Raw genomic sequence first — 16,095 nt, forward strand, 5'->3', positions numbered from 1 at the left:
ACGGCAAAGGTTTGTCACTGCCCCTATATGATTAAGCTGAAACTAATGCATTTCTGAGTGCAGTGTTGTATGGATGTGAACGCATGGTCTCCGACCCCATCATTCAAAGTGGCACACTCGTTTTGCTTCACAAGTATATAGTGAATTGTGAAGCTTTTGAGTTCACCCATCATTAAATTAAAGTTAACAAACGAACTGTTCAACAGCACAGCTACAGAGAGGTCAAACAGGCCCGCTTGTGTAAAACAGTTTACATCAAAACAAATATGGGAAGGCAAAGAAAAGCTTGACTGCATTCCACAATGTAACTTGTTAATGAACCAGACTCTTGATTCTGATGTCTGTAGTCCAGTAGTCAGACACCGACCATCAGACCAGCTGCATATGTGAAGATTTCTGACTTGGAACCAATATGTGAAATCTCGGTCAGTTGTAATGAAACCGTGGTCTTGAACCGGCTTTAAAATATCAGTTACACTTCTTCTCACTTCTGTGCTTCTATTCAGCAGGAGATATCATTGTTTCACAGAACCCAAAACATTACACATAGGCAAAATCACCTGTGTGATTACAACGCTAAACCACCTACATATGCCAGGGTCGAATACTACAGAGCTTATCAGTATCACTACATTTGGACAGAAACCACTACAGTCATGCTTTAAATGTACACTAAAGATGCACCTCCTGCGCCCAACCAACTTTTACATTAAATGTTTTCATGCATCTTTGATTATGAAGTCTGGTTCATTAGCCTTTTAAGGCAAAGGAAGCAACTGTTAAAGGCACACTAAGCAGATGTTTGAGCTTCCTTCCTGATGTAGGAGACTGCTAGATGTATCTATATTACTCTGTTGGAACAGGTCTTACCCTAGTCCAAACCTCAGCATAAGCAGAGGGCATTCACAGACATGACCCATTCGAAGAGGCTTCAATTCTCTGTGCAACATTCCATATAACTAGTGGTTATGGGCTTTGTTGTGCTTTCATGAAGTTTAAAGATGACTAATTATGGCATCTTTAATTAACATTGTGGTGGTCAGAGAAAGGGAGCTCCAAACAACTGGATGTGATACAGTACAACACAGGAAAAGTGTGTTTTCAATGATTAAAATAAATAAATGATTCAATGATTAAAATAAATAAAATTCAATGATTAAAATAAATAAAATTACTTCTCTGCTGTTAAAAATAATCTTAAAGCTAACACTGAACTATAGCAATTGTATATACACAGACAATTCTACAGTAAAAATATCCTCATTCATTTAAAAAAAATTATATATTACCTCTGTGTTATTAATACTATACATGTAGATATCCAAATAAATATTTCTCCTGTTTCTGTTTACGAGCAACACTGAAATTTACTGGACGCAATGGATTCCTCTGGAATCCAGAGGGAAAAAAACAAAAAACTGGTCTGTGCAGGTTTATACATCCTTCATACCGTTAAAGAGAAAACGTTTTAAAAGTGATTTTTTTTTTTTAGTGTCAGACTATGACTCTGCAAGCTTACATAGAAGGCAGTAATACTCTACAGGCATCTGTGAGAGGAGTGTTAGTGAGGGACGTTTCTTGTATAAAACCGATCTCCAGAACTTGGCGTGGTTCTAACAGCTTAGTGATGGTGGAGGCCTTCATCAGTCAGTATTCTAAAGTGGGCTTGCACCCATTAATATCCCCCATTGTGGTGAGTCTTCCAGGCCAGAGATGGTGTCATCACTTAACATGACGGCCTCTGGGCGTGGCTGCAGGACTGCAGCATGGGTTTTGTGCTTGGCTGTGGTTTCTCCAAAGCTGGCGAAGCACAAAGTCATAATTGTCCGAGGGGTACATGGCATAGAATACGTTGGCTTTGTCTGGCATCCAGAGCTCTGATGGAGACAATAACACCATATTAGTCCTATAAAAAAGTGGTGGAATATGTGGGCTCACAAAAAGAGTTCTTATCATCATCATCATCATCATCTTTGAAAGCACTACATTACACCAAAAGTAATTCCCATTAAGGGCACTAGGTAAAACTGCACTTTGTGTGTGCGCCACATCTACCTTTTCCTTGTGGCAGGATCTGTACGAGGCTGAAGTCATGGCAGCTCAGGTCCTCCAAGTTGTGTTTGTCCAGAGCTCTCTGCACTACCTGACTCGTCTTGTCCTGACTTGTTATCTGAGCCACACAAAAGATCAAACCACAAACTCAGCCAGGAAGAGTCAGTCACCCTAAGAGAACAACCACTGAGTGCTAGCAGGGGGAAGAGCTTAGTGGAGCTATGTGAGACAGCACCTCCTGGCTGTTGTAGTTTCAGCCAACATACCAGAATACTTTTGTAGACATTGCCACTGTCAATTTCCAGGCTGACCCTGATGACGTAGGAGTCTGGGCCCTGCTTATAGCAGGGAGGCTGCTGGGGGAGGCAGGAGGTGGAAGAGGATGTGCATGATGACAATGGGTTAGAAGATGCACCATCAGAGCTCATGACGCAGAGGTCCAGCTGAGAAGAGGTGCAGGAGGTGCAGGAACCAGGGGAGGAGCACCGTGAAGATGAGCAACCAGAGTCTGCAGAGATGTTCACACAGGATCCAGACTGTCCAAGAAAGATTAAAAACCTCCCTGTAAAACAATCTGTCATAACCATTCTACTGGAGATACCACTCAAACTTTAGGTGTACAGTTATAGTCTATAGCCAGTCTTTTGCTATGTAGCTCTCCTTCAAATGTTCATTAACGATCATAGTTTCCATGTCCCTGCCTTGGCAGAGTTACTGCTGCATGGAAGATGGTTCACAACCCAAACACTATCCAGTCAGCAGTGGTGATGTGATGAAATGGTTGCGGGATGCATGATAAATTGTGCATGTCAACAGCTGCACAGCAGTTTGGAATTGTACAGTGCAGGGTAGGTGTCTTTGATAAAGTGGCTTGTGAGTATATAAGGCATCAAAAAAGAGACAACAAAGCACAAACTGTCTCTGTGCCTTTTTACAGTGCTCCCAGTGGGAAGGTGTATTTGCTTTAGCAGAACAACAACCCCCCCCCCCCCCCAAAAAAACAAAACAAAAAAAAAAAACAAATCCACAGATCTTTTCATCAGACACTGGCATGTCATCTCACTCTGGCAACTCAGGAGCCATGAGAGTCAACATCAGCCAGGCTTGGACATGAAGGTGATCTCCACATGATGGAGCTTAGAATGGCACCCACTCGTGTTTCCCATCCACGATAAAACACAAAAACGATGGAAAACATGAAGGGTTAACATGCATGAGTGTCTGACCTATGATTCCTAGGTCATTTCCACCCGGCCAGTTTGTTTATATGTGGCGGTCACTTGCAATGTAGACGCCAATAAGGAGAGGAAATGGCAAGAAAAAACAAAAAGAAAAAAAGACCAAAGTCGAGGAGCATGAAACGAAAACACCAACTGCAGTAAACAGTGTGACAACAGCCTCTGCCTTTTGGGAACTACTGAAGTCACATGACAACCTTGAATCAGCATTTTCTAAAAGCTTAGCCTCATTACAACACCAAAGCTGTGTGTTCAGAATTTCCCACTCGGAAGAGTGTATTTGATTTCAGTTGACTTTCAAATTTCAGTGTTGGGAAATGCTGTTTTAGTGTGAACAAATGGCCTTTACATATGACCTGTGTTAATGTGTAGGATTACAATACTAAACATAAAAACACTGATTACAATACTGCATGTCACTAAATCTAAAGGACATTTATCATCAAAATGGCCTTTAGATTTAAGCCAACCCAGTAGACAATATAAAGTTAGGATGGCTCTCTGGGCGCCGACAGCAGGCAAGGTGTTGTGGGCGGATAATGCACCTGTGATTTGGGTCGGAGGGAAGAGCTCAGAGATGAAAGCTCCTCGACCTCAACGCCACTGGACCCCGAGGACGACACACTGATCTGGTCTACATGAGTCTTCTTCGGAGTGCTGTCACTGCTGTTCAGAAACCTACACACATGATCCATTGCTGTTAATGTGCGTTCATACTCTGGCTTATAATTCAGTATGAAAGTGTTAAATGCACTGCTTTAAAATAGGTTATAGTTAGAAGCTGCTGAATACAGCTTGGCTGAGCGGAATGTGGGGTGTGGAGAGTAGTAGTGTTGGATTGGATTGTGTCTAAGGTGGGCAGGTCAAAGGGGAATCTCTGGGTGGGTGAATTCAGCAGAGGGCAGTAGTGTTGGAATGTACAACATGGGAGTGTTGCTATATTGTGAGGCAGGTGTATTATACAAACTTACAAGCAAAGTTTCCTGCTTATAAGCCGCTGGCTCCAGGTGGGGGGAGAGTTTGGACACACATCCACTGGAGGCTCCAGCTTTACGGACAGATCATAACTACAAAACATAATCCAAATGTAAAACTAGAACCAACGTGCGTGCAACACAAATGAGTGGAAGTGTTGGTGTGCAGCCTGACCTCTGCTGCTCAGTGAGGGTATTGCAGCTGTTGAGCCAGGAGGCGATAACAGGGTGAGATGGGAGACAGTAGAGAGCACATGATGTCTGCAGCTGCCGAATCTGAGACAGAACCTCAAATTCCTAATCTCTCACACACACACACACACACACACACACACACACACACACACTTGTGAATTAAGCACTCTACAAATCTGTAAGTGATAAACTAATTTTTTCATGTATGTAAAGTGTGTGGCTTTACTCACTCTTCTTCGCTTCTCAAAGTTAATCAGACCATCCTGAGAGAGAGAGAGAGCGCTTATAGATCAGTTCTGTGAGGTTGTTGATTCAAGTGTAGTACGAATTGAAAACAGAGGGACAGTGAGTGGACAGGTGAGATGAGGTAAAGTGTCTGACCTGCACGGTGTCTGGGAGTGCTGTGTCCAACATGGTAAGTACGGTCAGGTACGTGCCCAGGTAAGGCACCTCCCCACTGCTGCCACTCTGCACAGTCAAAATACCCCCGTCACACCAAAACACACACACACACACACACACACACACACACACACACACACACACACACACACACACACACACACACACACACACACACACACACACACACACACACTTCCTCCTTTAACCACAAGGGTAATTTCCTGATAGCACAAGAAAGGGGTTGTGATTTATAATTCCATTATGACTCCAACAGTAAAACTAAAAAGACGGAAGTCTGTTGATTCATACAGATGAATTACATGGCATCAAAGAAACAGAAACTTTGTGAGCAATTCTGTTGGCCATTTCCATCAGCCTTCTCCTGAACAAGTACTGTACACACAGGTCCATATTATTCCTTAAAACCAAAGTACTGTACACAAAGGCTCATATTGCTCATACTTATATAACTTTGAGTGCATGTTTAGGCTATCTTGTGTTTGCTCTTAATGACTTGCTTATAAAGAAAATCTTATCTTCCCACTCCAAAGAGGCAGCAAAAGTTCCAAGCTAAGTGTTTTTTAAATACCATTTCATAAACCTTCTGGGAGTAACTTTAACAAACAAATCTGAAATCTTCCAAGAGTAAATTCTCAAAATAAGGGTTTCTGTGACATGATGTTTCAGGACTGAATTTCAGTAGTGACTGGCTGATACTGTAATAGTCTGTGTGTAATAAATTCTTAAATAAAAATGTAAAAAATATTTAACACTTTATTTTTTTTATTAATCATTTCATACATAAAAGCAAGTCTGAATGGTTCAATTTAATAGTTATTCAATACAGTAATCTATAAGACAATGTTTGACACAATAAGTCACACATCACATTATAAACTAATTAGAGGATAGGACTGAATTTAGCTAATATTTAAGTAGATGGTGTATTTTAATTGGCATCTTATAGCCTAGGAAATGGAATTAATTATTGTTTATAGAAACCATTTCCTGTTTGAAGTAGGCTATAGATGACTCAGTGATCACTGAGATGTTCCTATTTTAATCTGGCATAAATGGCTTTTTAGTGCCCAAGTAGTGGAGAGTTGTCAAACTCTTCAACTCCATCTCCAAATCTTTTACAGCCCTTATCTAGACTGTCATGACAACCATTTCAGTACTGTGTGATTTGATTTTGGTCTTTGATACAAGATTCCCCTGGACTACTCCCAAACTGTAGAGTAGCTGTTTTTAGGACTAAAACGCTTTGTGAATTATTCTTAGGCTTAAAACAGGCTGTTTTAATATGAGGACTGATACACCCTTAAGAGTTTCTCCCAAACCAGACAGGTGGGAACTATTAGTCTTTTATTTTTAGTACATCTAGCCTTTTTTAAATACACCGTCATATGAAGAACTCTAACATAACCATGTCAATCACTGCATCACTGTACCTAAAATATGTAAGAACTGGACACTCCCTAGCAACAGTACAACTTAACTAGCACTGAGACCCAAACATGGAAACACAAAGATCAGGCCACGCCAGGCTTTTGGCATGCATCTCCCTGGAAGAGCCACAGTGCCACAGATTCGATAAAAAGTCACATGCTCTAATACATGCTTTGGCCAGCTTCTCTGAGCCTGCAGGCATGCTGTAGTTGAATAACGAGTGCTGGGCGGAGCTCAGATGAGCACCGGCTCCCCCGCGTCTCCCTGCTGGCTGAGCGGTCGTAGACCAGAGGAACACAGCGGCTGTGCTATCTCTGTTTAAACACTGTTATCTCGCTCGGCTAAACGGAAAACTATTGTAAGCAGCTGGTTTTTATATATATATATGAGAGAGAGAGAGAGATATGAATACACACCTCCACCAAGAACTCTCTGGTGGTCAGAACACAGTTTTCATCAGGAAAGGTTTCACACAGGTGATCAAAGATGACCAAGCTCTCTCTGCAATTACAAACCAATTACAACATTTAAGATTAGACACAGCTGAAATCTACAGTGCCATGGTGAAAGTCACATGTCATGTTGCTTTTGGGAGCGGCAGGTGGAGACCGGTCAGGATGGGGGTGGACCGCCTGAGGGTGCGTACCTGCTGACTGCTGCCCAGGTGTTCTTCAGGCGATATACAGCGTTGGACTGCAAAGCTGACAGGATAGCACGCAGAGAGGAGAAGTTCCTCAGCTGACGGCACTCCTGCAAAAGAACACCACCAACATCATCACCATCGGCAACTTACTAAAGTAACATTACTTACCATAGTTTATTAGTACTACAAACTAAAATTCCTGATGCTTTTATTTTAGCCTGTTCTAAGACAATTAACCCTTTCTGTTAACTTTACTCTCCTCCTCTACACTCTTTACACACCTTTTTATCTGAATATATCTAAATATATACTCTGGAAAATATTCCAGGGAGATTATACACACACAGAGACACACACACAGACACACACACACACCTGTGCCACAGAGATCCATTTCTCTATGATCCGTGCCCTATGCATGGGTCTGGTGGCAGCGTGCTGGGGTGACGGGGACAGTCGTGGAGAGATCGGCAATCTCTGCACGTGGGGGGAGTCAGGCGTGGAGCTGGTGGGGGGGGACAGCAGGGAGGTGATGACCGCGTTGGTGACGCTGTTGAACTGAGCAATGGTGGCGCGGACCGTCGGCGCCAGGCTGCGGTTCTCCTTCTTGTCCCTCTGTGACCAAACGCAGCCAAGGCAGTGGAACGGGACCACCCGCACAAACAGATCCTGAGGCAAAACACGCCATGGGCACGCGTGAGAAAAGGGACAGGCTCTGGCTTCTGAATACATTTCCCCTGGAGCTGCTGCATCTCGGCAAACTCCCAAGTGCTCACAAAAACACCCAGCCAAACACTAGTCTCCCACACAGACACTCTCAGACAGACCTCCAGTCAATCTTCTGTCGTGTGACTGAAACTTACGGCATCCAATCGCGTGAGCTGCTCAGCAATATCACGTGTGGAGAAACTGAGAAAGCCTCCCTCCTCCTTGAACTCCCTGGTGGGTGCGTCTCCACTGGGTCTGTCCCCCACAGGAGCGCTGCTGACGCTGGACGCCTCACTCCCAGCCTGCCTGTCTGCAGAGGCAGATGCATCAGACATTCACCAGCACAGGGGATATGAGGTTCATTAATGGTCTGCACTTCTGAAAAGGACCTGCAGCCGATGCATTGCCAACAACCCTCATACACCACATATAGACTATACTTCGTTGTATACGGGGGGGGGGGGGGGGGGAGATTACCTTCCTCCTTAAAGGTTTGGAGAAGAGCTTCTGCCTGGCGAGCGAGGCGTCGGAAACAGAGGCGGTGACGCAGGTGAACACAGAGAAGGCGGAGGGGCTGGTGCTCTGGAGATTCTCTCAAATCTTCCCAAAACTCATCCAACCACAGCCGCACCAGGAGAGGCAGAGTGCTGCATGCACACGAGAGCGCGAGACAGAGAGAATGAGGGATTCATTAATAAATTAAAGTCACTGAAGGCACGAGTGTCACTGGGTTGTAGAAGAATACAGTGATACGGAATACTGGGAACACTGGCATTATTCACACCACTCACCTTTTCACACAGACACTGTTGTCCAAATCGGTGATAATATCTTCCCTGGAGAGACACAACAACACTTACTGACGTTACCATACCCATTACATACTGTTCCATTCTCACACATGGAGCTCATGAAGCCTGACACACACAACTGCGTCAGAGGCTCCTCTAAACAAACCCTTTCACAGTTTTTGCTCCATTTACTGAGAGGAACGTGATCTGATCTATAGATATACACACAAAAGACGAGGAAAGGGTATCGTTGACTCGTTCAAGCATAACCTGTAAAACAGATATGCCCTGGCTAGTCCCGCCCAAAATAAGCAACTGACAAAAGGTCCAAATCTCTGATTAGCCTCTCAGTTTACCATTTTTATTACATGCAATGCTGTTTCCCCATTTTATTTTTACTTGTCTGACCTACAAATAAGTCAGCTGTAATTATATTTCCCCCTTTTCAGTTAAAGGTAAATGTAACTTCTGGGTTGTTCTAAAATGAGTTAGGTTTTGCAATGCAAATGACTCATGTTGACGACTCATGCAGATGCTCTCACAGTGTCTTGCGGCTGCACAGTGAGGTGCGGAGCAACTGTGTGCCAGGCAAGCACTACGAGCTCCTCACCTGCGGAACAGCAGCTGGATGAGGGTGCTGGGACTGGTGAACGCCCGGTAGGAGGAGAGGAAGATCCGGGCATAGTCCGGGTCCTCACAGTCCGGCTTCACCAGCTCAGAGACCAGACGCTCCAGGCCGGCTGCCTTCACACGCCGGGCCTTCAGGGTTCTGTACTGCATGCAGCTCTGGGTGGAGGAGGCGTCAGGCACGTTGGCTGTAGGCAAGGATGCCGGCGTGGGCTCCCTGAGAAGGGTCACGCCATACACCACCCCTTCCTCCATTTCTTCTCCCCACTCCTGCACTGGGTCCTACGTGCACGCGTGCACACACAAAACACACACTTACTTCAAGTCTGCAGACATGCAACAGTTAAATCATCAATAATACAGAGTAGTACAATGTATTCAATTTATTTTTTAGAACACTAATAATTAGGTCTTATAATTAGTTAAGGTAGCATGCCACTTTAGTAATTTATTTTAGTATTACAGTCATTAAAATCAACATTTTGTTTTTTAACTTTTATTTTGATGTGGGGGAAAACAAAAACCCTGCATGACATTCTGATAAGGTTAGCCTCTGCTCAGAAGTGAAACCCACTCTGCTCTCTCACTCACTCTCTCTCTCTCTCACACACACACACACACAGAGCGCACAGAATCCTTACTCATGGAGCACTCCATTTAGGACACAGCCTCAAAAAGGTGAATATAATACAGGTATCTGCCCCAATTACGGCTGCTGTAAGGACAGATACCCTACAGGACAAGACTTAAATCAACTCCACAAGAATTGGGGCCCTAAAACCATAATCTGCCTGAAGAGGTTGAGTCAATCTTTAACTCTTTTCCAACTAAGAGAGCGTTCATGGTGGCCTGTTACTAGAGAACTGTAAGAATGCCCTTTGAAAGGTCAGACTTGAAGGAAACACCTGCACAGCACAGAAAAACACACACCAATACCAGATGAGGATGAAACACTTATGACTTCCTGAAACTATGTTCCAGGCTCATGCAGTCCACAATATGAAAGCCTAAACCTTCAGTGACCCAGTATACAGTTCCAACAGCCTGGAAGACTGCACCAGCTAATCAGTACTAAGGGTTATGAAGAGTTTTCATATCTAGATCAAAAAGCAGGAAAGAAATGTAGGGTTTGTGTCAAGACTGGGCTATTGTGTGGTCAGGGCTTGGGTCAGAGCTGGGCTAGTGCATATAATTCGGGTCAAGTCTAGGCTGGTGTATAGGGTTCATGTTAGAGTTGAGCTAGTGTGTGTAATTTGGGTCAGAGCTGATCTAATGTATAGGATGATCTAGGTTACAGTGCTGAAAAGAGCCAAAATACCCAAATCAAAATTAAGGACACAGTCACTACAACAACATTCTCATTACAGCAGACAAAAGAATATCTACATGATGAGACACCAATACAAATCACACAGAATTATTCAGAAACCAGAGTTGACACTTAAAAACATTCACAAGCCCTTCTCTGGAATCCAGGAAGAGAGATTCACCTCCTATGAATTACCAGTCTGACCAGACATTTGCTGCAAACTCATTTCAAACACTACAAATGACAGACACAGGGGTGGTAGTGAGGAAGATTCATCAGGGATAATGGGATGAGGCATCATCAGGCTCAGTGTTTACAATTGTTAATGTTCACTAAAATTCACGTGTGGTACAAACATTCATATACAAAAAATATTGTCTCAATTCATACCAACTGTAAAATCAATAGAAAGTGATGTCAAATGTCAACACAAAGCAACACATACTGTTGACAGAAAGGTTAATGTGAACACAGCATATACATTCAATACAGTATACAAATTCAAACTGCAAATCCGTGCACAGGTGCGTCATGAACCACGCGCACAGATATATGAAACCTTTCTGACTTTGACAAGAAATATAGCATAGAAATAGTCAAACTTTCCCTTGTGCAACGTGATTGGAGTGCTGTTACATTCCGTATATCGCCTGATAATACTGGGTGGGAATAAGAGCACAATGTAGCCTAGTCAGAACCGCGGGTTATGTTTTATAGACGGTACAAGAGGCATCTGGATTATAGAGAAGACATCTATTGGCATATTTTCCAAGCAGCACCGCGTAGCGCGTTTTTTACGTTTCAGTGCTAAACGCGAGGTGCACACCGAAATGGACAAGAACCAATATAAGGATGCTACAATAAAAGTATAACCATTTACCATTGTTAACTGCCATTTTCCCATACTTTCCAGTCAGCTTGAATATAAATGACTTCAGTCGCGTGCTGAGGCTATTAATGGGTGATCGTCTCCATGAGCGCTTCGAAGTTCTGGATGGACGAACTGTCTGTGAAACTTGCCAACTTCAGTTAAAAAATATATATATTAGTCATTCTCGAAAAAAAACAACCATCCAACAAGTTTTGAAGGTAATACAACTAAAGATGCGCTTTAATATTAAAATAACGTTATCGTTACTTTCATAAAAAGTCCGAGGCTTCCCTGAGCGCAGCTTGAACGCAGTGTGTTCGCGTCCAGCGCTCGCGCGAACCTGTGGGTGGAGCTGCGCGTGCAGTGACGTCTCCGTGACGTCTGCACGTTTCTTGCGTTCTACACACGTTATTGTAACTTCTATTTGCAGTTCACACATTCTTTTGGAAAAAACATACCTGAGATAAATACTTTTTGATCTGGTAATAATACATTAAATACTTTATAGTTTGGTAATCATAAATAAAACGAGAAAACACAAAATACTGAGTTTACCACCACCTTCCGGCTAATGTTCCCTGACCCTTAAAAAAGAGGAACATGGGAAGTTCACTGTTCCCAGCATATAATAACACAACAAAGCTGTTCACCCACTAAAGAAGAGTGGGCCATTAAACAGCCCAGGCTATCCGTCAGACAAAAGGTACACTGTTAGATTCTGAGGGACTTCATTCTTGAGATGGTGAAGTCACAGCACAACAAGAACAGTTTGATAAATCACTTCATTAACGCAGAATGGGGGCATTATTAACTCATACAACACACGTGCCGATGAGTGTGCATATAGGCCTACACACACACACACACACACACACACACACACACACACACACACACACACACACACACACACTTTTCTGCATTTCCCATTAAAATGGATCATTTTATATAGCAGTGCTATACAACAAACATATACACAAGTCACCACAAGTAAAAATGTATTAGATTAACTTTTTAAATATTGGCTACAGTGTTGGAATAAATGCACGTGTAGGTGGGATCTCACCTCAGTGTGCTGCTCGGTAGTCATTGGATGGAAGTTCGTGAGCCAGACACAGGACTCCAGCCCCAGGTCCATGCTGGGTCCAGCCTTATACAGATGCTTCCTCACCTGGAGATGCTTTAATGCGCCCTGCCATACATACACAGCTGGGTGCCCTCCACACAGCTCCAGATCCACCCTCATCCTTTACTCTGTGTTTTGAAAAGTAATATCCTAACGACACCCTTGCTTAATGCCATCATTATACAACTTCATGCCCATTAACAAATTACGATGCACGATGCACAGTTCGAATCACATCATCAGGTTCACTGATGACACAACTGTGGTGGGTCTCATCAACAAAGACAACGAGTCAGCATACAGAGAGGAGGTACAAGAACTGGTGACCTGTATCTGAATGTTGACAAGACAAAAGAAATGGTTGTTGACTTCAGGAGAGCAAGGCGAGATCACTTCCCGCTTGCCATCAACAGCTCCTCAGTGGAGATCATCAAGAACATCAAGTTCCTTGGTGTTCACTTAGCAGAGAACCTCACCTGGACCCTGAACACCAGTTCCATCACCAAGAGAGCCCAGCAACGTCTTTACTTCCTTCGGAAGCCAATGGAAGCCCATCTCCCATCACCCATCCTCAGTACCTTCTATAGAGGTACTGTAGAGAGCATTCTGAGCAGCTGCATCATTACCTGGTTTGGGAACTGCACCACCTTTGACTGCAAGACCCTCCAGAGAATAGTGAGAACAGCTGAGAAGATCGTTGGGGTCTCTCTTCCCTGCATCACAAACATCTACATAACACGCTGCATCCGGAAAGCCACCAACATAGTGAAAGACCCCACACACCCCTAATATGAACTGTTCACCTTTTTGCCATCTGGAAGAAGGTACCGCAGCATCCGGTCCTGCACCTCCAGACTGTGCAACAGCTTCTTCCATTAGAAGCCATTAGACTCCTGAACTCTGACTAACTCCAATTCCAATTCAGATTCCAAAAATGGGCACTTTTATACACACACACATACACACATGCTTATACAAAGTCACACACACACACACACACACACACACACACACACACACACACACACACACACACATACATACATACATATATACATATATACATACATATCCATACACACACTCAGACATTGTTTTGCATCGGACTAGTGCTGAAGTCAAACTTCACACAAATAAACTATGCACTCCTGTTGCAGTCTTGCACATTATCCTACTTGCTGCTAGAGTACTGTACTAAACCAGCACTGTACTCTGAACTGTTCTGGCTACTACTGGTGACTGCTATGTTCAGTGTAGCATGTCACTGACTCCTATGCACAACTCACTTTACATATGCCCAGTACTGTGTACTGGACTAAATAATTGCACTGTCTACTCATTTTGTATTTGTCCTGTCCTGTATTTATTATTGTTTATTTAATGTTCCTTTAATTACATTTTTGCACTATATTGGACTGTTTGCACTTGTGTAACATGTTGTCAGTTGCACTGTTGTTTTGTGTTGCACCATGGTCCTGGAGGAACATTGTCTCATTTTTGCTGTGTACTTGTATATAGCTGAAATGACAATAAAACTATCTTTGAACTTGAACTTGAACTTGAACATTAAACAATATGACTGTTGCACTTAAGCACACAGACCATAGTGGTTGTTTAGAACACAGCTGTTTACTGGTAAAGTCAGCAAATCAAGGGGTTGCGTGTTGATGGCAGTGCTGTATTAGAAGTTCAGGAGACATAACCACTCTCGCTGGGCCTTACACTACAGTACTGTACAGTACACTACAGTACTGTACAGTTATCAAGAGGAGAAAAAACAAGAGGACAGAGATTTAAAAAACTTGATTAACTACATATCTGTTAACTGCAATAATGCTCCTCCACACAATTTCACATTTTTTCACACGTTACATAGCTGTCAAACTAGCTTATCCTTTAAAAAGCGCACATGCACTGCTGCCTCATATTCAAATATCCGCTACACCCTCATTTCTTCTTATTATGTCCAAATTGACAGCAGGCGTAACCTTAACCTACTGTAATATCTCCCTGTGAATTCATCACACACATCACTTTAAATGCTTCACATGCTTTGGAAAAAGTTGATTACACGGAAAATAACCAGACAGTAAAAAAAAAGGGGCGTTGGCGCGCAGCCCTCGGGCAGAGCCGAGCTGCTTCAGGGTAACCTTTGACATCACCTTTGGTTTAATGCCAAAAGCTCGATGCACAGTGCTCCTAAAATGTGTGTGTGAGTGCTGACAGTGGAGTTTTGGCTGCTGAGCAACGAAAGCCGCACTTACCATTCGTCCCGCGCAGAGCTGCGCGTCTCTCCAAACTAGGAGACCCCGTGTTATGAACTATGAGCGCTTGTTTTAAATTAGCCAGATCTGGCGAGAGAAACAAGCAACCTGGTCTAAAAAAAGAAAAGCGAGACAGAGAGAGAGAGAGAGAGAGAGAGAGAGAGAGAGAGAGAGAGAGAGAGAGAGAGTCCACTTTATCAATGTATAGGCTATATATATATATATGTGACTTTATCTTGCATTTCATAAGAAACCATTAAAAAATACTGTAAGTAGTATTTTACTTTTTTTGTTTTTTCTCTAAAGATGAACAAAAGCAACTGGCCAACAAAAATGTGTAATGAATAAATAAAAATGAATGAAAATTAAAGTGAAGTAACGAATTCTTCCTATCACTTCCCATCACTATTTTTCCGTATTTTACCCACTTACAAAGTAGTTAACGAAGTAGATTGCACGATTTTGCCTCACTGTCACCTGTTTGCAGGTGGGTGGTAATACGCTGCATTTACTCCGTTACAATTGATTCAATTACATTTAATTTTTGAACAAATTGTACTTCTGAGAGTTGTTTTTAAAAGACGGTACGTTATACTCTTACTCGTCTACATTTGCGAAGTCAGAAAGCTACTTTTACTCTGTAATATTCGTCAGCGTTTATTCAATACAATAAAAATAATTTTTATATTTTGTACGTTTCGCCACAAGATAAGTGTAGGAACCTTGGAGAAATCCCTCAAGATGATCACCGTAAGTCAGACAACTGGAAGACATAATGAACAGAGAACAGGCACATTTTCCAGCATGGACTCGAATGGCATTCACGAAAAGTAACTCACATATATCATTTTCTATATCATCGCTTCTCGGCCTTTTGGGTAAGATCAAGTGTAGTATCTGTTCTTATCAGTTCAGATACGAAATTGATCTTTTAAAAGGTGGCGGGTTTTAATTCGTGATTTTAATTGCATTTTATTCTGTCTTTTTAGGCCCAGCTCACCCGGACCGGAGGAGGAAGCCCCCAGAGCACCTGGAGGACAATGGAACCGGCGACTGGAGGACCTGCGGTGGATCTCTGCTCGGGAGTCGGCTACTGGAGGAGGGCGGTGGATGGCGGCCGGAGGACCTCGGGGTCTGGAGCTGGCCGGTGGGGCCTCGGCGGAGGCCCTGGAGCCCTTGGGGACTGCCTCGGCGGGACCTGGTTCGGGAAGTGGGTGCCTGCTCGATACAGCCAGGTTCCGCTGGAGGAACCCGGAGGAGGGAGCCCTCTTTACGTAGAGGGTTACCTTCATCCGGGAGGTCCTCTTTGGAGCTCTGTGGTTGACGCCGGGGCACCTCATCTGTGCTCAGCGCAACGGGCCCTTGGGGTTCTTCGACATCACGCTCTCCTCCACAAAGGTGTATCGGTGGGTGCTGGAGCGGAGGGTGGAATTACAGCGCCAC

The 16,095-nt window shown here is 43.5% G+C and overlaps 1 protein-coding gene and 1 pseudogene across 1 annotated transcript; one reads left to right on the plus strand and one right to left on the minus strand.

Annotated features, from left to right (window-relative positions):
- Nucleotides 1–409: 409 nt before the first annotated feature.
- rgl3a (ral guanine nucleotide dissociation stimulator-like 3a) lies at nt 410–11,814 on the minus strand. Its single transcript, XM_027028141.3, has 17 exons — nt 11,530–11,814; nt 11,272–11,414; nt 9,066–9,364; nt 8,456–8,500; nt 8,142–8,311; nt 7,820–7,974; nt 7,332–7,625; nt 6,960–7,063; nt 6,730–6,814; nt 4,841–4,927; nt 4,690–4,722; nt 4,440–4,561; nt 4,262–4,357; nt 3,836–3,968; nt 2,319–2,588; nt 2,056–2,170; nt 410–1,877 (listed from the first exon to the last, which is right to left on the minus strand). The coding sequence occupies exons 2-17, from the start codon at nt 11,293–11,295 to the stop codon at nt 1,723–1,725; spliced, it is 2,187 nt and encodes a 728-aa protein (XP_026883942.2). The 5' UTR covers nt 11,296–11,414; nt 11,530–11,814; the 3' UTR covers nt 410–1,722.
- Nucleotides 11,815–15,510: 3,696 nt separating this feature from the next.
- On the plus strand, nt 15,511–15,674 carry LOC113588802 (U2 spliceosomal RNA; annotated as a pseudogene).
- The last annotated feature ends 421 nt before the right edge of the window (nt 15,675–16,095 follow it).

Source organism: Electrophorus electricus, chromosome 3 (genome assembly GCF_041902795.1).
Source record: "Electrophorus electricus isolate QZ-2024a chromosome 3, ASM4190279v1, whole genome shotgun sequence".
NCBI classification, from domain to species: domain Eukaryota; kingdom Metazoa; phylum Chordata; class Actinopteri; order Gymnotiformes; family Gymnotidae; genus Electrophorus; species Electrophorus electricus.